The sequence below is a fragment of the Sturnira hondurensis genome, unplaced genomic scaffold, assembly GCF_014824575.4.
Source record: "Sturnira hondurensis isolate 20B ecotype Veracruz unplaced genomic scaffold, ASM1482457v3 Scaffold0010128, whole genome shotgun sequence".
Lineage (NCBI taxonomy): Eukaryota > Metazoa > Chordata > Mammalia > Chiroptera > Phyllostomidae > Sturnira > Sturnira hondurensis.
In genome coordinates this window covers 23,923,417-23,949,468 of record NW_028082759.1, presented here as the reverse complement: position 1 = coordinate 23,949,468, position 26,052 = coordinate 23,923,417, and the positions used below count along the sequence as shown (strand labels likewise).

Genomic DNA, 26,052 nt, shown 5'->3' with positions numbered 1-26,052 from the left:
GATTGTACTGTTGAAAGCATTTACCTATATTCACTCATTTAATCCTCACACAACCCCTACGGGTAGGTACTATTATTATTATCTGCCAGGTGGGAAACTGAGGAAATAATGGCTAAGTTATTTCCACAGGGTTATTTATCTGTTATGTGGCAGAGACATGATTTAAATCATAGCAGCCTATACTTACTGAATACAGTTCATTTTATTACTGGGTCATAGACCAATAGAATTTGAAAAACATTTTGGGGACCAACATAGTGTTGCTCCCTATTAGCAAGTTTTTTAAAATTATAACATTCTAACCACTATTCCATTACTTATGAAAGTTTAAAATATGTAAAATTCTGATTTTAGGTAACTTCTTTTTAATATAGTACATGATTACATTAATCCTTTAAATTTATTTTTGTATAAGGTGAAGCAGAATAATAGTGCATTGATAAAAAACAGCATGGGAATAAACTCTATTTTTCCCCTGTTTAGGGCCTGTATATCTTTGGGATCAAGAACTCGAGCCATTGGAAATGCAGCTAAGAGCCAGGTAAATTGTTAATGTAGATGTTTTGATTTACAGGAAAAATTCACTGCTCTTGGTAACTAAGTTCCAATTTTATGTAATTAAGAGTGAAAAAAGAGAGCGCGGAAAATATGACCAATCCTAAATCTTTGTATTTTAGGTACATTTTGCTTTAGTTTGTAAAATATTTTTCAAATGTTATTTATTAAAAACCTTTAATTGTGAAGTTAGGATATGCTATTGTATGGCACCAGGTTTTTCTTGAATGCTCACTTTCCATCTAAAATATGCCCTTCAATGACAAGTGAGTGATGTCTTGGTAAAAGAAGGTGGGGAAAAAAGGAAGAACTAATTTCCGGAATAATTAGTGACCACCAGCACTTTACATGGAATCTGTTTAAGTATTCAGATTTAAACAGATTTAAACATATTTATGGTAGCACATTTACTTTTAATGTTCCAGGTTGTAGGTTCATTTTCCTTGGACTTTGTTTATTGCCTGAACCAATACCCCTTAATAATTACATTTTAATATATATCTGTTTTTTCTTTTCTTCATTACAAGATAACTTGGTTTAATGGGGCTTTTTTTTTCTTCATGACTTTGTAGGAGTAATTGACTCATACAGGAATTTTGCTTACAGTTTCTTATCAAGGTTGTCTTATAATTTGTCTATATATAAAGACACTTCTACTTTCATTTGTACATAAGCAAATGTTGAGTTGGTGCCAAAATGAGCCCTTCACTAAAGTTTACATCTCATATTCTGGCTGATCTTCTAGGCATATCATGAGATATTAGAGTCCCTAAAGAAAAGCGAAATATAAAATTATTTCTCCTAAAGAGCTAAAGACCAACATGGCAATTCAGTATTCTTGTAGGTTTCATCTCATAGTTGAAAATAAGGTCTGTTTGGCTTTTAAAGGTCACTAGGGCAACAGATGGATCTCAGTAATATTTTGTAGTTGTAACTATATGTTCTAGTTAAAGAAAAAATTGCTTTGCCAAAATACAAGCTACATGGAGGAAATTTTAATTTACTAGCCTAGGAACAATTCTCCCATCCAAGTACTAACCAGGCCTGACCCTGCTTAGCTTCTGAGATTGGACGAGATCAGGCGCGTTCAGGGTGGTATGGCCATAGACCCTAGGAACAATTCTTAGCAATGTAAACAACACAGTAGTACATGAGAAATTTCACAAAGAATCAGGTATTCGGAAAAAAAGAAAAATAGGATAATAAAAACAGTTTAAATAAAAACACAGAAATGAAAGTGGAAAGAAAGAAGAGAAATCAAGATACTAATTTTCTAGAGCAGCAGTTTTCAATCTTTTTCATCTCATGGCACCCATAGACTACTAAAATTCTGCAGCACACCACAAAAATACATGTTTTGCCAATCTGACAAAACTAGGTATAATTTTGGTTGACTTACAAAAAATAATAATAGTAATAACCTACCCTTTTTCCTCCAAAATGACTTTTTAGAAAATCAGGAGCCTATACTTCTATGTAAGAATTTCTGGTACCAAGAATTAACCAATCAGACATAACCTTAATATATATATGATGTGACTGATAAGGTGCAACTCTTATTATATGGCCTGTATATTTACAGTTCAAAACAGGGCATTTACACCAGGCAGTTGTTGGTGGATTGGCTGTTGTCATTTGTTTTATTCAACAATCTAAGGGAAAAGAGGTATTGCATGTTTTACAAATTCTTGCCACACACTGGTTGAAAATTGCTGTAATAGAGCAAAAGTGTTGAGGAAAACCAAGGCATAAATAGTAGATAGGTTTTTATCTGAAAAATTTTAAGTTTTATTATTTATTTTTGAAGGCATTAAATTTACATCTAATATTCCTAGAAAGGAGAATTTGTAGGAGCGGGCAATAATATATGTTCTCATGGTATAATTTTACTGTTTGTTGGAAACTGGAAAATGAAAGCTTGTGTGTGATTCTGAGCTTGGATATGGAGATTGGGTTCTCAAGTATTGGCGTAGTGTTTATTTTGCATTCATTAAGTAATTGATAAAGTGTTTACTGCCAACAGATAGTCACAAATATAAGAAATACAATTCATGGCTTCAAAAAGCTTCATGGACGATCATTTGATGATCCTATTGTGCAAACTGAAAGAATCAGGCTTCCCTATGAGCTGCAGAAGATGCCTAATGGAAGTGCAGGAGTTAAGGTAAGCTTTATGTTCCCTGAGTGCAAACATGTGTTTAAATTAAAAACCAAATATGATAATATTGCTTACTAGTAATTTAACTTTTTTCTTCTGGAAGTAGTTCAAATATGGCAAGATACAGGCAGTTTTTTTAGTAAGCTTTAGTAACTGCAAAAAAATTATAATTTACATAATGATCTTTTTAATCCACATAGTACTTTTATTACCAAGGAAAAATATTATTATTGTGTGAACATTTAGGGGTGAACTATTTTTAACTGATGAAGGCTGAAGTGGCACATGTGATTTAGAAAATTGGCCCCCAAAATGTGTTCATTGTCATAATGAGTTTTTGCTCATTTAGAAGGATCCTATAACATATTAGAAGTATTAAAGATACTCTACTTCCAAGTAAGAGATGAATTCTGGATTTTTTCAATTCTGGATTCTGGAAATTTTCTGAAATTTTGAATTTTGAGCCTTATATGTAGATTCATAAGAGATGAATTCTGGATGAATTCTGGATTTTAATTCTGCATCCTGAGATAGTAAGTTATATATTTGTTAACAAAAACAGGTTTCTGTTGATTTTTAAAAAACTGACAGAACACCTCAAAGCACATAGTTGCCACATGACCCAGCAATTCCACTCTCAAATACATACACAAGAGATTTGAACCATATGTGCACACAAAAACTTAGTACGCAAATGTTCATAGTAGCATTGTGCCGATAATAACCAAAAAGTAGAAACAACTCAAGTGGCCATCAGCTGCTGAGTAGATGAACAAACTGTGGTAAACCTCTACAGTGGACTGTTATTTGGTCATAAAAAGGAGTGAAGTGCTAATATGCACTACGACCTGGATGAACCTTAACATGCTAAGGGAAAGAAACCAGATAAAAAGACCACATATTGTATGATTTTATTTATATGTATATTTATAATCAGGCAAATCTATAGACACATCAAGTGGTTGGGTAAAGAGAAAGGAGGAATGGGGAGTAACTGGGAATAGGTGCAGAACTTTTTTTAGGGTGACAAAAATACACTAGTTAGTGGTGATCAGTGTACAACTTTGTGAATATTCTAAAAACCACTGTAGTGTACCCTGTAAGTATAAACTTTATGCTATATAAATTATATCTCAAAGCTGCTTTCATAACTAGTTTTAAACTTAATGTGTGTTTCAAGACTGCACATATTTTCATTTTTATAAGAAGGTTCTAAGTACAAAATGGATGATGAATTGTACAGTAAGACCTGAGGCTATTAAGGTGGCGGGGGAGATAAGATGGAAAGAGGGGAAGGGCCTGGGCAAGGAACGTGTGTATGAATGAGCCATGGACATGAGCATGGGGACTGACTGTGGGAGCAGGGGAGGGGTAGGGGGGCCGGGCAGAGGAGGGCGACGGGAAAAATTGGGTCAACTGTAATAGAATAACAATAAAATATTCAATAAAAGTTGAAAATAAATAAAATAATTTAAAGAAGACTCCACAAGAGGTTGAAGACAAAGACAAAATGTGAAGCCAGTGTTTTAGGTGACATTTGTGAGTCAAGGGTTGCTGACCAGGAAGTTGGGTGGGTTATAATAGCAACAATTGAGATAAAGAATAATATTCAGAGATTTCTGGTTGTTGACCATGTGAAGCAGTTTTATTTAAAACAGCTTAAATTCTTTTGCTTTTTTTCTTTGAAAGGAAAATTAAAAATTTGTGCTTTGTAAAGTAGTTTGAGAAAAAGAGAGTAAGATTTTTTTCAAGAAGGTCAAACCTCATTTTTGAGTGATACAATTTTTATGCAGTCATAGTGATTGCATGTAAGAGGCTTTGAAAATATCAATCAGTCCTGTGTTGAACAGTTTCCTCATCTTTTGAAGATTGCAGATGTTTAGAATTTGACCCCTTAATCATTTTATCCATTTTTTGATACTTGTTTGGGTATACTTTGATGTTTATTTTATTTCATCCTAGTTTATATTCTTATAAAAAAATATGGTATTATCCTGCTTCCTATAATCAGACTAATGTCATGGTATTTGTTCACTTCCTGGGTATTGATATCTTCCCACATTTATTAATTTTATGTAATACTTAATGTTGAACTTGCTTTTAAGTTGATTAAATGGATATCAATTTTAGGTCTGTTTCAAAGTAAATTTTATATCATTATATACACATTTATAAACATACATTGTGCTGCTTGCAAAAGAAGTTCTTTAAAGCACTTCCAGATTTTAGTGTCATAGAAAAAAATGTGTTCACTCCACTGGAGTTATGTAGGTAAAGAGACATTGCCTTTTCGTCAGTAAATTAAATGTAGTCGTTAGACAGGTTCTAAGGTTACTTTGTATTGCTTGTAAATTTTGTGGTTGTCATTATGAAAGGGTTTGATATCTTGAGTAAGCACAGGTCTTCTGCTATTCCTTGGCCAAGAAGCACCATAAACTTTTACTTTATGTGCTTAAATGCAACATAGTCGTAAACCTGTGTATAAGATGAAATAGTTATTTGGTTAAAAATAATTTTTAAATTTAATCTCTACATCTGTAATATTTAATACATAATTATCTCCAGAAACTTTGGAGTAATGCATATTTTTTAAATGGAAATTTTCTTTCCCCTTAATGTTCTTATTTCCTTTCTCAAAACCATATGACTAAAACTTTCATTTTAAATCCAGGAAGAGTTATAATTTTCAAAAGAAAGATTATTTGATCTTTTCTCTTTGTTGTTAGCTAGGAGCTGAATGATAAAAAATAGCTTTTTGGGGGAGGTGAAGGTATGGAGCAGGTAAAGACACTTGTGAAAATAATTTGGTTGTGGCACTCTGTGTTAGACACTGAAACTCCAGAACTAAGAGGTTGCAATACTAAAACAGTCTTTTGGGGCTGTAACTTCCTTGAGCAAGGACTTTGCCTTCTTCACTGTTGTTTATCCATCATGTATAGAGTAGATTTTCACAGAACATTTGTTAGATGAATAAATGACTCAATAAAAGTCTTAACTTTTAGCCCTGGCTGGTATGACTGGGTGGACTAAACACTGGCCGGCAAACAGAAAGGCCACTGGTTTGATTCCCAGGCAGGGCACTTGCTGGTCTCACATGCTGCTGTTTCTCTCCCTCTCTTTTGCCCTCCCTTCCCCCTTCTCTAAAAATAAATAAATAAAATCTTTTTTAAAAAGCTCAATGTTTGGTTTTAGGTGCGGTACCTAGAAGAAGAGAGACCTTTTGCTATTGAGCAAGTTACTGGAATGCTGTTGGCCAAGCTTAAAGAGACTTCAGAAAGTGCTCTGAAGAAGCCAGTAGCTGACTGTGTGATTTCAGTAAGTTTTACTTCAGTAACAAATACCCTTGGATCATATTTTTCAGTGCACAGTAGTCCTTTCTTATCTACATGTGTTGAGTTCCAAGTCCCCCAGTGGACGCCTGAAACCGTGATAGTACCAAACCGTATATCTACACTGTTTTTCCTATATATTCGTACCTTTAAGTCTTAAAGAATGCACTTCACAGCTTCTCTTTGGTGTGTTCAGATTGCCAGCATCACTACTCCTGCACTTTGGGGCCATTACCAAGTAAAATAAGGGTGACTTGAGCACAGGCATGTGATACTAACCACAATAGCAGGTCTGGTAACCAAGGTGGCTTCCTAGGCGGTCCACAGGCCGGTAGTGCATAGAGTGCAGGTACTCAAGACAAAGTGGTGATTCCCCAACCAGGGCAGGACAGAGAGGGGTAATGCTAGATTGCATCACCTACTCAGAACAGCATACAATTTAAAACTTGTGAATTGTTTATTTCTGGGATTTTTCTATTTACTGTTTTTCAGACCTCAGTTGACTGTAAGTAACTGAAACTGTGGACCAGGGAGGCCTACTGTATTAATATTATATTAAAATTTTTTTCTTCCCTTTACTCATTCTGCCCTTATCCAATAAAGATAACCTAAATTAGAGGGAGTGGTGGAAGGAAAATGGAGACAACTGTACTTGAACAATAAAAACAATATGAAAAAAATAGAAAAATAAAAAAAACCTAAATCGATTTTTACTTTTCATTAAAAAGAAATTACCTTATTTGATAAAATTCAGGATAACCACCAAAAGTTGGTTGTGATCATCAGAGAATCTTCAAAATGTATATGGTTAGTGACTGCCGTAACTGCCACTTACCCCAGAGAGTCTTTCCAGGTAGCACTGAACTTCCCAGCTCTAAGGACTTTTAATATTTTATGGCAAAGTCCAAAATTCCCATCTGGAACTTTGAAAGTGTGTTTATTGCATATCATTTGGAAAAGATCTTTCTTTTAACATATTTAACATATCCAGTACTTTCAGAAGTTTGGGCATATGCATACACCCATGAACCATCATTACTATCAATGTAATAAACATTCATCACCACCCAAAATTCCCTTATGCCTTTTAAAAATAAAAATTGTACATACGGTATACAATGTGATGCGTTGATATACATATACATAGTGAAATGATTAGTGCAGTCAAGCTAATTAATATATTCATCTCTTCATATACTTATGTATGTATTTATTTATTTATGTTGAGAGCACCTGATACCTACTTTCTTACAAAAGTTTCAGTATACAGTATTATTAACTATAAACTCCATGTCGTACCTTAGATTTCTGGAACTTATTCATTCATTCATATAACTGAAACTTGGTACCCATTGGCTAATATCTTTACATTTCCTCACCTCCCTGCCCCTCACCATTCTACTCTCTGCTTCTACGAGTTCAGCTTCTGTAGATGCTACATATACGTGATATCATGCAGTATTTTCAGGAAGAAAAGATATTTCTTTAAGGAATCTTAACAAAACATTTAATTATCTTAGTCTCCTGAGATCCCATTGTATATTCATAACTAGTTTTTAAGTTATGTGTTGTTACCTAAATGTGAATGTATTTCTAATACTATTAAACATGACTATGTGAGTTCAAGAGCCTTATATCCTCAGAAAAATAGAATCAGATTATGAACTCTTTAGTGAATTTAGTAGTTAGATTTTTTTCATAGATATTTGGAACTTTTTAAATTAGAAATATTAAAGCTCAATAGTTTGTTTTCTAGACATTTAGTAATAGTACATAATAGTTTACCATTGGCCAGGCATTATTACAGACATTTAATATATATTGACCCATTTGATTCTCAGAACTTAACTAAGAGGTGTAGGATATTATTAACCCAAATCCTATAGAGTAAAAGCCTGAGGCACAGAGTTCAGTAACTTGTCCGAAATTTACACAGCTGTAAAAACAGAAGTCAAACCCTGATGATTCTTTCCCAGACGAGCTCATGAGTCTCCCATTGTGCTGCCACTTGAAACTGTATGTCAAATTGGTAAATTTTAGAATCCTTTTTAAATTTAAATCTATCCCAATTTATTTAGTTTTACTTGGTTTACTTTCGTGTCAGAAATTGGTGCTAGCAGAGAGCATTATAAATTTCTTGGCCATTATTAACTTTATAGTTAGTGCAATAGACACATTGTGAGCTACACAAGGGGAAGTATTTTCTCTGTTTTACATATTACTATATTCCTAGTGGCTATAAGAAGGTACCTGGTGGCCCTGGCTGGCGTAGCTCAGTGGATTGAGCGTGGGCCTGCGAACCAGACGATCGAGGTTCGATTCCCAGTCAGGGCACATGCCTGGGTTGCAGGCCGGTTCCTTGCAGGCTAACTACCAGCAGGGGATGCACAAAAGGCAACCATACATTGATGTTTCTCTCCCTCTCTCCTTCCCCTCTATAAATAAATAAATAAAATCTTTAAAAAAAAAAAAGAAGGTACCTGGCATGTAAGTTCCCAATGAGTATTAAGCCATACATACAATGTAGTATTTGTCAGAGGGATAATACCAAAATCAGGATAAACAAGCTTATCAGAAATCAAGTTCTTTCTGGTTTTTAACATCTGTTAAAACAAATTTCTAAATTCAAAAAGCAATAAAATTTGGAGGAGTGTACTTACTCAAAACTTAAAATTGGAAGAGCCTTAAGTCATTTTGTACATAAATATACTTAATTAGCTTTGTAGAAAGCTGCTTGTAGACCAAATCATAGTGCTGCTTAGTTTAATAGAACCAAGTGTATATAAATTTTAATCATAAGTTTAAGCCTGAATTTTATTTTTGATAGAAATATATTTAATATTTTTTGGTGATCTTAAAAGAAACATGCTCATCATAAGTTCCCTGAAATCTAACCCCCCTCTCCCTTTGAAATACAACATTTAGTGTTACATTCTTCTGGTAGCATATACATACACACCAAAAAAATGTGTTATACATGCCTTTTTTCCAAAAGTATTAGAGATACTATTCCATGACAATTCAGTTCTACTTGATTCTTTCTAAAAGCTGCATAGGATTCCATCAAATAGGTATACCATAATATATTTAATCTCATTTTACTGTATCCTTTGATTTTTACTTTTTCATTATTGAAGATGAACATAAATATATTTTTTCATAGGTTAGACCAGCATAAGAAGGATTTAGACTAATATACTTTGGAAATCCTGCAGTATTATTCTATCTTTTTAAAGTATATTATTGATTATGCTATTACAGGTTGTTCCTTTTTTTCCCTCCCCTTTATCCCCTTCTGCCCTGTATCCCTTTTCCCTTAGTTCTTAGTTCTTTCCCTACAGCATTTCCCCCCATAGTTCATGTCCATGGGTTGTGCATAGAAGTTCTTTGGCTTCTCCAATTCCTGTACTATTCTTAACCTCCCCCTGTCTATTTTGTATTTACCAATTATGCTTCTTTTCCCTGTAACGTTTCCCCCATTCTGCCCTACACCCTCCCTGCTGTTAACTTTCTGTGTAATCTCCATTTCTGTTATTCTGTTCCTGTTCTAGTTGTTTTTTGAGTTTTTGTTTTTGTCTTTAGGTTCAGTTGTTGATAATTGTAAGTTTGTTGTCATTTCACTGTTCATAGTTTCTGATCTTCTATTTCTTAGATAGAAATAGATGTTAATGTCCCTTTAACATTTCATATAATAAGGGGTTGGTAATGATCAACTCCTTTAACTTGACCTTATCTGGGAAGCACTTTATCTGCCTTTCTATTCTAAATGGTAGCTTTACTGGATAGAGTAATCTTGGATGTAGGTCCTGGCCTTTGGTGACTTTGAATACTTCTTTCCAGCTTCTTCTTGTCTGTAAGGGTTTTTTTTAGAAATCAGCTGATAGTCATATGGGAACTCCTTTGTAGGTAACTACCTCCTTTTTTCTTGCTGCTTTTAAGATTCTCTCCTAATCTTTCATCTTGGGTAATGTAATTATGATATGTCTTTGTATGTTTCTTCTTGGATCCAACTTCTTTGGGACTCTCTGAGTGTCCTGGACTTGCATGTCTGGTTCCTTTGCCAGATTGGGGAAGTTCTTCTTCATTATATTTTCAAATAAGGTTTCAATTTCTTGCTCTTCCTCTTGTCCTTCTGGCATCTTTATGATTCAGATGTTGGAACATTTAAAGTTGTCCCAGAGGTACTTAAGCCTCTCCTCATTTTTTTGAATTCTTGTTTCTTCATTCCGTTCTAGTTGGATGTTTCTTTCTTCCTTCTGCTCCAAATCATTGATTTAGGTCCCAGTTTCCTTCCCTTCATTGTTGGTTCCCCGTATATTTTTCTTTATTTCACTTAGCACAGCCTTCACTTTTTCCTCTATTTTACGACCATGTTCAATCATTTCTGTGAGCATCCTGATTACTAATGTTTTGAACTCTGCATCTGATAGATTGGCTATCTCTTCATCACTTGGTTGTATTGTTTCTGGACCTTTGATCTGTTCTTCCATTTGGGCCATATTTTTTTGTCTCGATGTGCCTGTTACTTTGTAAGTGGCAGAGCCTTAGATATTTGCCAGGGTGGGGCAACCCAGCTCTGGCGCTATATGTGGGGGAGGGGTCCAAGAGGAAACAATGCCACTTGCTCAGCTCTCAGCCAGCTTTCTGTCACTTCTCCTAATACCCAAACACAAATTAGGCCCTTCTGGTGCTGATTCCCTGGTGGGTGGGCTTGTGTACGTTCTAGGACACTGCGGGTCCCTCCAAAGGACTCTCCTGTGAGGCTGGGAGTTTCTCTCACTGCCACAACCCTCACAGGTTTTTATAGCCAGAGGTTTTGAGGCTTTATCTCCCCGTGCTGGAACCCTGGGTTGCGTGGTTTGTTCCTTCTGGCTTATCCACACACAGATATGTGCCAGGCGGCCCACCAGCTGCCTCCTCGTGCCTCCTCACCAGCCAGGTCCCTTGCCTTGCTTTGTCCTCTCCACCTGGCTGCTCGTCTCTGGCCCTCCTACCAGTCTAAATGAATGTTTCTTCTTTAACTCCTTGGTTGTCAGAATTTCATACAATTCGATTTTCTGGCCATTCTGGTTGTTTTTTTGTTTTTAAATTGGTGGTTGTCCTCCTTTGGGTTGGGCTAGGGAGCAAAGCATATGTACCTACACCACCATCTAGGCTGGAAGTTTTTATTCCATCTTATTAATTGCTTTAAATTTGTGTTTTACCTTACATTGGCATTTTATAGGTCAACATTTCATGGTATAGAAATGATAAACTTAAAAAGGAGTATATTTTTTCATTTATTTAATTAAAACACCATTCTTTGCCTTAAGCTGTATACAAGTTTTAGTGTAATTTTTAGTTTTTTGGCTGATGAAACTTTTAAGCAAACTGTATCAAATTAATAAAGTAATCATTCTTAAATACCAGATTCCAAGCTTTTCCACTGATGCTGAGAGGAGATCTGTCATGGCCGCAGCCCAGGTTGCAGGGCTAAATTGCTTAAGATTAATGAGCGAAACCACTGCAGGTGAGCTCACGCCACGGTTTGAAATCACTGTTGGAAGAATGCCATCGCAGTGTGTTTATAATTAATGCAAAGCATTTGTTTTTTAGCTGTTATGTATTCTTGTAAGTTTATCATTTTGGGGTACAACATTTTTCAGAAGTTAAACATGTCTTTCGTTGGCTATAAGAATCACTAATGTAGAGTTACAGATAGGTAATGAAAAAATTAAAAACATTAAGCAAGTTATGAAAGGTAACTTTGAAATTAATAACTTGTATTTTACTGTGTATTGTTTTTTCTTTTTAATTAAACTTATTGGGATGATATTGGTAAATAGTATAATGTAAGTAGTAATTGTACATTTTTATGATATGTGAGCTGTATATGTACTCTACTGCATATTAAAGTGTTCAGCATTAATGTGATTTATCTGTTTTCCACATGATTGCTATGCTGGAATTAACCTAATTTTTTTGTTCTTACACAGTTGCGCTAGCATATGGAATTTATAAACAGGATCTTCCCCCGTTAGATGAGAAACCAAGAAATGTAGTATTTATTGATATGGGACATTCTGCATACCAAGTCTCAGTTTGTGCTTTTAACAAAGGAAAACTTAAAGTAAGTAAATAAATGATTTGCAGTATTTTACTTTTATGGTTCAGAACATTGAAGACTATGCAGAAGACCTTAATGCCTGGGTTTAAATCCTGGCTCTGCTACATAAAAACTGTGACTTTGAACAAGTTACTTAACCTCCCTAAGCCTCAAGTTTCTCATCTGAAGGTAATATAAGAAACAATCTCAGAATTTTTTAGCACAAAATGAGTTAATGTATATAAAATGCTTAGAATGCCACATAGTAAATAATATAATATGTGTTAGCTGTTTGTATCGTTGGTGTTACATCAGCTATCATGGGGTATAAATTTATATATTCATCTCTAAATATACTTAGGAAACATTTTATAAAATGATTCTTTTGTTTTTAGAAACTTTTGCACCTGGAGTCCTAATCAAAATGTTCTACAGAGTGACATCATTTACTTCTATGCGCTTACCTTCTTGTAGTTTGTGTTTGGTTTTATATTCATTTTTACATTGATTATCTTATCCAGAGGTACACATTCTCTTTCTCTATTGTGCACATGTGTAGAATTCACATGGAAGATGAATTGTTTTGGGTGATCCAACACGTTTTAGAGCCTTCTATGTTACAGTTTATGTTACTATAATGTTCTTGTAATCAGAAAAGTAAGTGGAGGTGACTCAAGTGAATGTGGGGTAGTTTTCGGTAAATTGGTTTAATCCCTGGTAGTCTTGCATTTTAACTTAAGGAAAATTAAAAGAACATTTAATTTTCCTTAACGGGGGGGGGGGGGAGGTCAGGTGAGCTTTGCTGCTGGTTCCTAACTGGTACCTGCCCAGGTCCCCGGAGTTGGGGACCTGTGCTTTAGAGTGATCTATAATTTTGAGATCATAGAGACGTTGGAACATTTGAGAGAAGCTGTGGTCCTCCCTCCAAAAGGATGCCCATTTGCACTAATTGCATGCAAGCAGTTTTACCTTCATTTTGGATAATACTGGACCTTGTGAGAAGTCTGTGGGAAGACATCCTGATCAGATTGTACTCATGTACAACCATCATGTTTACCAGACAAAACACACAAACAGTGGGATTTTTTTAGTAGTCACTTTTGTAAGTAGTCATTTCTGGCCTCTGCCCTCTAGAGAGAGATTAGATGTCTTGGTCCTATAATCTCCAGAGCTCTCGTGTTGAAGTTCAACCCAGTTGCTAGGTAGGCTTTATCGCTCAAGAAGCTTTATCATATCTAATTCTTGTCTCTTTTCCTCACACCTAGCTCTTTTTTCCTTTTTGACCTCATGTATCCTTTTGCTTGTTCTGTATTTTTATAAAAATAGCTGAGTTGTTTTTTTTTTTTAATAATTGAAGGCCTAATCTCTGGTCTATAAATTGACCAGTTACACTATAGTGTTTTAGATTTAATCCTTGGATCAGGTTTTTGGCTGCCTTGTTTTTGGTTACATGCTTAGGACTATTTCTTCGTTCTGTTAAACTTTTTTGCCTACCTATTCAGTGCTATTGTAGAGTCAGAGGATGTGTAATGGTAAAGTTTTAAGTTATAGCTCAGTTACTTTAGAACTGGAATTATTCTTAAATTATATGTTGATCTGTAACCTAAAGCAGGTTAATTCAGAGTGGGTAAATATGTTGGCTTATATAAATTATAATAAGTATAAGTGATTTCAAAATTGGCCCTCACATGGTTTTTGACAAGTTGGCTTTCATTTTGATTTTAAGAGGTTTGTTTATTTGTTTGAAAGCATCTATTTTTCTGAAAATTCATTTTTGGTTTTCAATTAAATAGGTCTTGGCTACTACCTTTGATCCATATTTGGGTGGCAGGAACTTTGATGAGGCTTTAGTAGACTACTTCTGTGATGAGTTCAAGACCAAATATAAGATAAATGTGAAAGAGAACTCTCGGGCCCTGTTGCGTTTATATCAGGAATGTGAAAAACTAAAGAAGCTAATGAGTGCGAATGCCTCAGATCTTCCACTGAACATTGAGTGTTTCATGAATGACCTTGATGTTTCTAGTAAAATGAACAGGTACCGTGTATGTTTTCAATTGGAAAAGTGTTTGCTCATTTTATACTGTTAGATTCTGTTATTTGAGAAGATGTGCTCAATTTTTAGATCTCAAAATGACGGATTTTGTTTGATTTTCCCACAGGGCTCAATTTGAGCAATTATGTGCTCCCCTCTTTGCCAGAGTTGAACCACCATTAAAAGCAGTAATTGAACAAGCTAGTAAGTGGAGATTATTAGACTAATTGTCAAAACTGCACCATGGCATTATTCACATGAATGATACAGGACAGTGATTTTCTCTTTTTTCACTATTTTATTGAATTTATTGGGGTGACACTGGTTAACAAAACTATACAGGTGTCAGGTGCACAATTCCACAACACATCTGTACACTGTATTGAGTGTTCACCATCCAAGGTCAAGTCTCTGTTCATGACCATTTATTCCTTCCCCACCTTCCCCCACCCCAGTCACCATGTTGTCCTGGGACAGCGATTTTCAGTCATTGTGCCTCGAGAGTTTTCAACACATGCAGTAACTGACTATTTTGTTAAAGGCACCTCTTTTCCCTTAGATTGTCAAAGAAAACAATGACAACAGGCAACATAATGATAGCTTTCTGGTATTTTTTTCTTAGACTGGCAAAAAAATGTATTTTTTGGTGTGCCACAGAATTTTAGTAATTAATTCGTGTGTGCCATAAGATGAAAAATGTTGAAAATTGCTGGTGCAGGAAATGGTAAAAATTATAAAACTTAATGTGTTTTTTAAAGATTTGTATTTCTCATTTTAGAAGAGGGGATTATAACTCTTTATTCTTAAAAGTAGGGCACTAGAAATCTAGGTTTTTAAGAACTACTGATTTATATTGTTTACATCATAAAACTAATACTAGTAAAGTCTGAGGTGTCTACAAGATTCTAAGAATGAAAATAAAGTAGAAATGGGGACATGGTTGCTTTTTGTTAAAGTTTTTGGTGACTAATGAAAAGTAGCTTCTGTAGGAAAAAATGTTAAAATTGAAAACTATTTCCAAGGAAAGAAGTGTATTTTGTCCTTTAAAAATATTACTTTCTGTAGGGATTTTTGAGGTGGAAGTTAAAACATTGAAGGGCTCGGGAGAGTCACTTTAAAGCCTATGAGGTGCTGTCTTTATTGCCACTCCATCATCGGGACCAAGTGCAGTGCCCAACACATAGATAATTGGTATTTATTAAATTTCACCTTTTATTCTTATTTTGAGCAAATGAAAAAACCCACTTTGTGAAAAAGTACTTCGCAAGTTCAACTTTTCACATTGTTGTAAAAGATTATTTTATTTTTCTCAATTAAATACATTTTGCTTTCCAGACTTACAACGTGAAGACATAAGTAGTATAGAAATTGTAGGGGGAGCAACACGAATTCCTGCAGTGAAGGAACAAATTACTAAATTCTTCCTTAAAGAGATAAGCACCACGTTAAATGCTGATGAAGCTGTTGCAAGAGGATGTGCATTACAGGTATGCCTATTAGTCTTTTGTTAATGGGTATTTTACTGGAAACATGGTGATAGGCCTACAAGGAGTTTAAATATTATCTGTTCTAACCATTTGTCAAAAGGCTAAAAATAAATTGAAATTATTCCTGAAAAGTAAGTCTTATGTCTTTCCTCTTTGTATTTTTAAACTATCATAAGGCAGTATGTCTCTATAATGCTACCAAAAGAACATTTTTATTTTACAAGCCTATAAGTTTATTCCCCTTTAAAAACTCTTCTTTTGATATTTTAAAATATATTAATTTTTGTAAAGTCACAGAAAGAGTACTCTGGCACTTTTAAATTTTAACTAGTTACCATTAAGCAGTAATTTTTTAAATGCAACAATTTTATTATAGGGACTTTATGAAGCAATTTTATCAAGGGTAACCTAGGGTATACTTTGTGTGCCTTGATTTAAATATGGTGTACATCTTATTTGCAGTGTGCGATTCTCTCACCAGCATTTAAAGTGCGTGAGTTTTCCATAACGGACACTGTGCCCTATTCAATCACATTAAGATGGAAGACCTCTTTTGAAGATGGAACTGGGTAACTTACTTTATAAAGCTTTGATTAGAGCTTGTCATAAATAGCCAGTTGAACCTACTTTTGTAAATTAAAGGAATTTACACTTCTTAAAGTTCTCAAACACATTACATGAAATCTAAGAAAAAACAATATAAAAATGATATACGATATGTAAATCATAATGGTATATTTTATAAAAGTAAAGCATTCTCATTTTCTAATAAAAATCATAGCATAGAAATATAAAAATTAAAAAAAACTGCATTTGTCTTACTCCATCTTCTCCTTAGCCCATTTGCAGAGGTGAGCATTACTAACAGCTAAGTGTATCTATGCAATATTTAATATCAAAGAATAAAAGCATGCACTTTTTAATGCATACATTGATCGTCTGTCTTTGTATCTCCGGTGCAACTTGCTTTTTAAAATATGTTTTATATTACCTTTCCTCACCAACAGACAATAACTTTTTTTAACAATACATATGCCATAATTAATTTAACCGATACATTTTAAAGTTATATTCTTTCTGTTTTGAGAAGTGCTTTTAGAAACATCCTTGTTTAGTAATATTTGGTATATCTGTAAGATAACTGTATAGGAGTGAAATTGAGTCAGAGTGTGACCTTATCTTAACTTACACTGCCAGATTATTCACTAAAATGATTTATCAGTTTATATTCCTATTAACAGTGCCTTAGATTACCCATTTTAGCTTATTTTCTCCTATACTTTTAAATTTACTACTATTCTAATAGTAAAACTATGGTACTATGTCATTATATTTGTATTTCCAACTATCATAGACTATATTCTTTTCATATGTTTACTGAATTTATATTTTCTTTTCCATGAACTACCTAGGATTTAAATAGCTGGCTTATCTATAAAAATAATTTATAAATTCAGTAAAATTTATACTTTATTTTACTATTTTCAGAAAGATAGCTTATACAATAAAGTAAACTTTCATTTAGGTTTTGAAGTTGCATTTAAAAGTTTGTTCTATATAATATACTATATACTCATACATCCACACCCCCAAGAAATAGAAATTTTTGCACAAATTTCAAAAATATGGATTATCAGTCTGATCTGAATGTTTTGCAGAACATTTAAATGGCATGCCTTTTATGTCAATATTGAGGCAAGAAATACTTTCTTTAAGCTAATTCAGTTAAAGGTATAGGTGATCTAGAAAAACAAATTACAAGAAAACATAGGAGAGTTAAATTAAAAATTAAATATATTGTAGTGACTACAATTAGAAAGTAGAAAGTAATGGTGGTAGATTCTTGAATACTTGGACAGAGGGAAAAAATCCATGAATATGAAATTTTCAAATCTTGCATAATTAATAGGATAATGCTATGTATTAAAGAGTGACTATGTATTTCTGCAACACTATAAACAATAGTTATAAACCTGTTACATTATTTAAGGATTAGGAATTGCTTTGTAAGTTTTAAAAATTTGTTGTACTGGAAAGAAGAAAATAGTACAAATGACATTATTATATCAACTGAAAAAATTGAAATTTGGATCATAGATTAAAGTATCAGTATAAATTTATAGTTGACAGTTGCCCTGTGGTTATATTGGAAAATGTCTCTGTTAGGAAATACGCATCGAAGTATTTAGGGGTAAAGGACCATAAATGTATCTGACACCTTCAGTTCTTTCAGGAAAACCATGTAAACACAGACAGACAGTGTATGTGCACTCAGATGATGAAGCAAATGGGATGCACTGTTACCAGTAGCAAATCCAGGTCAAAGATGCATACGAGTGTTACTTGACCTCTAGTTCCTTCTGCACCTATCTGTGAATTTGAAATTATTTCCAAATACAAGTTTCTTTTTAAATAAGTTAGAATAAAAAGGATTAGATAGGACATGAATTTTGGAAACCAGTGGGTAGGATTTGGTCCTCAGATGTGAGCAAAAACATAATCCCTGTATGTATAGGTCTTAAGGATACACCTGTTCTCAGGTATCAATAATTCTTTTCTTTTTTGTGGAATTATTACTGTAAGACATTCTAAAAACATTAAGCCATAAACCTGTCAGGTTTGTAGTACAGTTTCTTTTTTTGTACTTGTGTACATAGAAGTCTTTATGATTGCTGTTTATGAGTTAATAATGAGATGGAGGCTGTAATTATTTTCATAAGCAACTTCCTGTCTGTTTTGAACTGAGTTTTCCCACTCCACTTTAGGGAATGTGAAGTATTCTCTAAGAACCATCCTGCCCCATTCTCAAAAGTCATCACTTTTCACAAGAAGGAACCCTTTGAACTAGAAGCATTCTATACTAATATACATGAAGTGCCTTATCCTGACCCAAGAATTGGTAAGAGCACTCAAAAAATTTTTTCACAAATTTCTTATTTCCATAAATAACATGGTAATATTTGAATCAAGGAAAAAATAAGATGATATTTAAAGTACAGATTTTAAAGAGTTTATTTCTGGTATAGCAGCAGGTTTGTGCATTTTTAATTCATTTTGACATCTGTATTTAAAATGTTCTGTAATTGGCCTGAAAGGTTTGGGTAAGGATTATGTTTTATGGAAAAACTGTAAATCATTGAGTTGAAATTGTGCTGCCATGATTTCAGGATATGATTACATATTCTGATTTTAAACTTAACCTTGTTGTCAACTAACAAAATGAGTATCATTGAATTAATATGAAAGTGAGAATGAGAGACTGTAGTTGAGTAATCTTTTTAGTAGATACAAAACAAGCATGATTTTCTATCATTTAAAAGAGAAAGAATAATTTTTAAGGTGTAAGATTCTCTAGGTACTTCTTTACTGGCAGGCTAGAAAGGGGATGATATAAATATTTCAAGTCCATTATTTATTTATTTTAAATTTAACATGCCTCCTTTCTTCTTTAAGAGATTTTATGAATTTACTTTTAGAGAGACGGGGGAGGAAGAAAGGGAGAGAAACGTCCATCATTTGCCTCTCACACATCCCTAACTGAGGACCTGGCCCACAACCCAGGCGTGTGCCCTGACTGACAGTTGAACCCGTGGCCTTTTGGTTCACAGGCAGGCACGCAGTCCACTGAGCCACACCAGCCAAGGCTCAAATACATGATTTAAATCAGTAGATACAAATTATTGAAGGAGGTATTAGCTTGTTAGGGTTTCTGTAACAAAGTAGCACAACTGAGTGGCTTAAATAATAAACTCTGTCTTACATTTTGGAGGGTAGAGGTCTGAAATCAAGGATTGCTTCCTTCTGAGGGCTGTGAGGGAAGGATGCATTCTGGACCTCTCTCCTTGGCATGTAATAGATGGCCGTCTCAGTTTGCCTGACATTCCCACTGTCTGTGTATCTGTCTCTAAATAAACATACCAGTCACTGGATTAGAGCCCATCCTGATAACCTCATTTTAACTGGATCGACCTTGGTAAAGACCGTGTCTTTAAATCACCTTCGGAGGTACTGGACAGTAGGACTTCGTGTATGAATGGGGTGGGGCTAGGGGTGGGGCTAGGGGAGGGACACAGTCAACCCACAACAAAATCAGCTAGATTGTTTACTACTCAGTTTTTCTGCCTAGTATTCTCTCTCCATGATGGATATCATTATATATTTGAGATTTTTTAAAAATGAAACATTAGTAGATTTCTTGAAGTGAAAAATTAATATGACCTCTGTAGGAATTAGTGACTGGATGGATAACAGCAGTTTTGCGATAGGAAAAATCCAGAAAAGTTTAAAATTGCTTTATTTATGAAATACCAAGATGATTATGATTTTTCAAAGCTTGTAGCAGAAAGGAGTGATTTTTATGTTTAATTTTCAAACCCAGAAATTGAATTTTGTTATAAAACAATATTATAAAATGTACTTAAAACTTATGTTGCTCTGAGTCAAATTGTCCTTGGTTAAAATCCCAACTCTTTCTCCTAGCATCGATGATTGATTTGGAGCAGGTTGCTTAACCCTTCTGAGTATTAATACCAAGTTTGTTAAGATATGAAAATGATGATCTGGGGAAAATGCCTGTCCCACAATAGTTAATCTGGATATGGTAATAATCTGACAGTTATTTGCCAGCATTGGAAAGGTGATAGTCAAATTATTGAATTTAACAAATTAGTTAGAATGAGTTAATCTGAGGCCCACATACTAATCAAAGCTCTTTTTTCTTTAAGGGAGCTTCACTATTCAGAATGTTTTTCCACAGTCTGATGGTGATAGCTCCAAAGTGAAGGTTAAAGTTCGCATCAACATCCATGGAATCTTCAGTGTTGCTAGTGCATCAGTAATTGAGAAGCAAAATATAGAAGGGGATCACAGTGATGCTCCTATGGAGACAGAAACTTCATTTAAGGATGAAAGCAAAGATGATGTGGTATGTAGAAATTCTCGTTCAAGTTCCCCTAACAAAATATGCAGTATTCTGATCATTACTAGTACTTTAGTAGTTGAAAACATTAACCACTCAGATTTTGCTCTGAAGTTCTCTTGTGGGAATCAGTATAAACTTTTTAAATAAAAGCACTGGAGACTATTTCTATTTGAAATGCTGTACTCTTTGACGTTGTAACAGACTTCATAGGCTCTGCATCTCTCATAGTGTTATTTGGAGCACATGCATTTATGTGTTTGAAGTCATCTTTCTTCAGTCCTTCTTCATTTCCATTAAAACCATGTACTCTGGCTAGCCTGTACAGTTTACAGATAAAACCAGTTCAGAGTGATAAGTTTTGAAACATACACACGTGTATTTTTAAATCAAAAATACATGCTTAGTAAAGAATTTTTCAGAGCTCACGGGATGCCTGTGGCAGTTGGCAGAAGAATGTGCTGTGCATTTAGTAACACTAAAATACATGTTTTTGACAGTTTGTTTCTTTATGAAAGAGTTGGTGACCTTAACACTGTATGTACTTTTGGTGTACTATAGATGGAGGAATCTCAGGAGAACATGATTATGTTCCATTACACAACGTTTTCGTCTTGTAATGCACACTCTTTGTGAGATTTTTTTTCATCTTAATTAGTGATCCCTGAATTTTTCATGTATTTGTGCATATTAAGAGTGGATTTTTGGTGTTAAATGGGTGCTAGACTCATCAGGGTGATACTTTGTAAGTTATATAAATGTCTAATCGTTATGCTATACGCTTGAAAATATAGTACTGTATGTCAACTGTAAAAAATATAATGGATTTTAAAAATCAATTTCAAGACAATTTCATCCTTATAAAGGTTGTCTTTTGTCTGTTTTCATTAATAACTACTGTAAAATCTTCCACATTAGATCATCTTTCTACCACGACTCTTTAAAAGTGCTGCATTTGAGAGTATTTCTCCCTAAGGATATATGTTATTTAGGATATGCATTTAAGGGACCATCATTGTAAAAAAAAACAATTAAAAAAAATAAATAAAAGTGCTGCATTTAAGGACCATGACATTTTCTTTCATTCTACCTGTGTGTTATTTTGCTGTTATGTCTTCATCACTTGAATTGAGAAAGAAATGCCCTAATGTGTTATGAAGATAGTCATTTTTTCATAAATTAACAAGAATAATGGATAAAAAGTTAATTTTCTTATAATTCATAATTTTCGGCGGACATGAAAATTTATCCATTATGATTAATTTTTACTAAAATTGAGAGCACACTGTATACCTTCTAGAATGAGTTCTTTATAACCATTTTACTTCCTTCACTTTTTCTGCTGAGACTTTAGTTTTCTCTTTGTAAAGTTAGTGAATCCTGGGCACCAAAACAAGAACAGTGTAGCACCCATTTTCTGCTTCCCTAGCATTTCTGATTTGCTGTTTCTTTTTAATGTACCTGAAATTTGGATTGGTCTTGCCAATGATGACTATATATATACTCACTATTGCTATTGGGAATAATAATGACATTCTCATCACCTGTGCAGTGTGAACTTAGTTGTTATTCCTAATGGCAGGAGTAGGTAGTTGCAGCCCCTTGACATTTTAGTCGAGTTGTGTCAGGACTGACCACTCAGGGAAGGAATACACATTCTGGTTGTTGTATGAAAGCATCTGCTGACTGCTGGTAAAGAAAACACTATCATAAAACTTGCAGAGTAGCTATCAGTAGTGCATAAGAAAATGAAATGAGGGGCCCACACTGGAGCAGTTTTTAAAACAAATGGTCTTTATGGCAGAAAGGGCATTATTATATAGAAAAATGCAGACATTAACAACTGAACTGACTGATTTAGAAACACTGGATTCTGAATGGGAAGTTTTAGAACCACCTTAGCCACTTTATTTGGTTAATTTTCCTTTAGGTATATAAATACGCACACAGTAGAAGAGCTCTTTGAATAAGTATAAAGTGAAAATGCTAAGTGACAAAGCATTTTGGCCATTTAATTGGCAGCATTTTTTTTTGTATTACATGAAATAGAGTTAATGTATTTGTGTCTTCCTACATTACTTCAACTCACATTGTCACTTTTTTCACCTCTTCTCACTCACAGGGTTGGAGAAACTGTAGAGTTGGAAGAGGTGGGGGAAGTTGGAATATCAGAAGTAATTGACCTTTTAACAACAAAGAATACTTCCAACTTGTTTTTCTCTTTGGCACAAATAAGCATTTATTCAAGATAGCCCTCTGAGTATTCCAAATGTGCTTAACTCTAGATATATTAGAAGGACTAAATTATGCTGCTTCCTGAATTCTAAGCTTTCTTCTATTTGGGAAGATAGTTGAGAATAAGATTAAGAAAAAACAGCCCTGGCTGGTATAGCTCAGTGGATTGAGCACGGGTCTGCAAACCAAAAGATCATGGTTCGATTCCCCATCAGGGTGAATATGCCTGGGTTGCAGACCAGTTCCCAGCAGGAGCCAGTTCCCAGCAGGGGATGCACAAGAAGCAATCATACATTCATATTTCTCTCCCTGTCTTTTCCCCTTCCCTTCTAAAGAAAAATAAATAAAAATTTTTAAAAAGAAAAACCAGAAAAATCTAATACTTAGGGTTGTTTGCCAAGTGGAGAGTCCATTTTGGCACTCTTATCTGGTTGGAAGTTTGTCTTTTAGACACTAAAAACATTTCAAGTTTATGTTGTAATAATTCAGAGACAAATACTTGGACGATTTTGATGTATTTCCTTGAGTATTTTTCTACGTTTGTAAGATATAGTTGAATTTATGTGATACATAAAATGCGTATCTTTTCCCCACATTATTTATTAACATTTTTCTTTTTTAATATTTTTGTGCTTTCATATTTTTATTTCTTTTTAAAACATTTTTATTATATTTTTCATTACCACTTATGCCCTTTATATCCCCTCACCCCATTGTCTACATCCATGAGTCCTTTTTCCTTTTTGCTTAATCCTTCCAACTCCTCACCCTGCCACAATAGCTGTCAGCCTGCTCTTCATCTGTGATTCTGTTTGTAGCTTTATTTACTTTCTTCATGTCATGTTTAACATTTTTTTATCATAAGTTTACTTTTGTGAATTTGACTTGAAAATTTTCCATTTATTTTGCAGAGGGGCATTTTGGCCAAAGATAAATGAAACGAGTTTTTTTTTCACAGCACCAAATAGATCTTTTCATTTTAATTACCTGTTATTTGTAGTTATTCTCATTGGAAAAATGAGCTTCTCTTTTACTATGTTCACAAAGTTCAAAACAAGCTTGAACTCTAAGATGTGGTTTATTAAAATGTAAATACAATATGAATATTACCATCAATCACACACTTTCTTTTCAGGATAAAATGCAGGTTGACCAAGAAGAAGGTCATCAAAAATGCCATGCTGAGCACACCCCGGAAGAGGAGATTGATCATACAGGAGCCAAAACAAAGGTTGGCTTTCCTGTTTTTATGGTTGTGTCTATTTGAGATTGATAATTCAAGTTCATCTATTTACCTTATAATTCATGCTTTCAATACACTTGATATTTTTATTCTTACTGTTGAATAACTAACTGTATAGAAAGCATGTAGACAAGAATCAATACATTTCAAAAATTTATATTATAGAGGATATTTTAAAGAATGAACTCTGATAATACTATAGGTAAAATAAACTTTTGGGTCAGAAAAAATGTGTTTTTTGGTCATTTCTTTCCTCATTAAAAATCATACAGTCTTGCCCTGGCTGGTGAGGCTCAGTGGATTGAGTGCTGGCCTGGGAGCCAAAGGGTCACCCTTTCAATTCCCAGTTGCACATGCCTGGGTAGTGGACCAGGTCCCCAGTAAGGGGCACATGAGAGGCAACCACACATTGATACTTTTCTCCCTCTCTTTCTCCCTCCCTTCCCCTCTGTCTAAAAATAAATAAATAAAACTCTTAAAAATCATACAATCTCAGAGAAAACAGAAAATGGAATAAGCCAAATGAAGAAAACTTAAATTAGCAATAACCCTGCATCTCAAAGTTAACTACTACTGTAAGCATTTGGCCGCATATCATATTTTTCCTTTGTGCAAAAACAAATATTTTTTAAAGTAAAAATTTAAAGGATGAACAACTGTTATTGAGAGTCGTCGTTTTACTAAGACATCCTTTCCTTTCTCATCCTTAGTGAGATAAGTCAGATGGAAAAATTCAAAAACCTTATGGTTTCACTCATGTGGGATATAAAACTGAAAGCAACAAATGAATAAATAAGACAAACGAAAACTCAGACACAAACAACAGAGGGAGGGGTGTGGGTAGAAAGAAAAGGATAAAGGGAGTGAGATACATGATGACGTAAGATGTGACTTTGGGTGGTGGGCACACCATGCAACATACAGATTGTGTATCACAGAAATGTGTACTTGGAGCTTATAAAATCTTACTAACCAATGTCACCACAATAAATTTAATTTAAAAAATTATATCATTGCCAGTGAAAGAAGAGAGAGACCCTACCACAATCACCTAGATAAAAATGGCTACTGCTCTAAGCTGTCATCTTCAATAGGTTTTCCTAACCTGAACAGAATTTTTTCTGTGTGGGTTAGCCATATAGATTCTTTTCCCAGAGGTTTTAAGGTTCAGTTATAAATCCTAGGCTCTTAATTAATTGAAAACCTGCAACTCCTTTTTCTAAATTTTTAATTTTACCCACTTTTTTTGCCTTTAACAACTTTATTAAGTAAGATACAGTTTACATACCATGCAGTTCACCCATTTAATTCAATTCAGTGGTTTTTAATATACTCAGACTTTTGTGACATCATCACAATCAATTTTACAACATTTTTTATCACTTCAGAAAGAAGCCCTGTGCCCATTAGTGGTCACTGTTTTCCCCCAGCCCTCTCCCTGCCAGCCCCCGCAGCCACGATCTATTTGTCTCTCTAGATTTGCCTGTGCTGGACACTTTCTGTAGATACAATATGTGATTGTTTGTGAACGGCTTCTTTCACTAATGTTTTCAAGGTTCATCCAGGTTGTAGGATGTATCAGTACTTCATTCGCATTTATAGCTGAATAATTTTGCATTGTATGGATGCATACCACATTTTATCTGTCTGTTCATAAGCTAATGAACATTTATGTTGTTACCACTTTTTGACTATTATGAATAACTCTCTTATGAGCAATCATGTCCAAGTTGGTTTTTTTTTCATGTCCAAGTTTTTATGTGGATCTGTATTTTCATTTTTCTTGGGCATGTACCTAGGACTGGAATTGCTGGGTTATATGTTACGTCTATGTTTATTATTTTGAGAAACTGTTTCCCAAAATAGTTCAATATTTTACAGTGTTGCCAGCAATGAATGAGGGTTCCAGTTTCTCCACATCCTCACCAACTCCTGTCATTGTTCATTTTTTGTATTACAGCCCTCTTAGTGGGTGTGAAGTGGTATCTAATTATTCCAGCTCAGTAC

At 34.2% G+C, this 26,052-nt stretch overlaps 1 protein-coding gene across 3 annotated transcripts in view; it reads left to right on the top strand.

Annotated features, from left to right (window-relative positions):
• The window catches only part of HSPA4L (heat shock protein family A (Hsp70) member 4 like), a 50,086-nt gene that overhangs the window by 10,927 nt on the left and 13,107 nt on the right, over positions 1–26,052 (top strand). Inside the window, exons 2-13 of one of the 3 annotated variants that reach the window (XM_037058569.1) lie at positions 484–541; positions 2,579–2,719; positions 5,906–6,028; positions 11,452–11,551; positions 12,018–12,151; positions 13,921–14,165; positions 14,290–14,366; positions 15,498–15,649; positions 16,112–16,218; positions 18,415–18,548; positions 20,374–20,570; positions 23,938–24,033. In XM_037058569.1, coding sequence (XP_036914464.1) covers positions 484–541; positions 2,579–2,719; positions 5,906–6,028; positions 11,452–11,551; positions 12,018–12,151; positions 13,921–14,165; positions 14,290–14,366; positions 15,498–15,649; positions 16,112–16,218; positions 18,415–18,548; positions 20,374–20,570; positions 23,938–24,033 — 1,564 coding nt within the window. Of the gene's footprint in view, positions 1–483; positions 542–2,578; positions 2,720–5,905; positions 6,029–11,451; positions 11,552–12,017; positions 12,152–13,920; positions 14,166–14,289; positions 14,367–15,497; positions 15,650–16,111; positions 16,219–18,414; positions 18,549–20,373; positions 20,574–23,937; positions 24,034–26,052 lie in introns of all 3 variants that reach the window. The other 2 variants (XM_037058568.1, XM_037058570.1) reach the window with 2 other exon arrangements.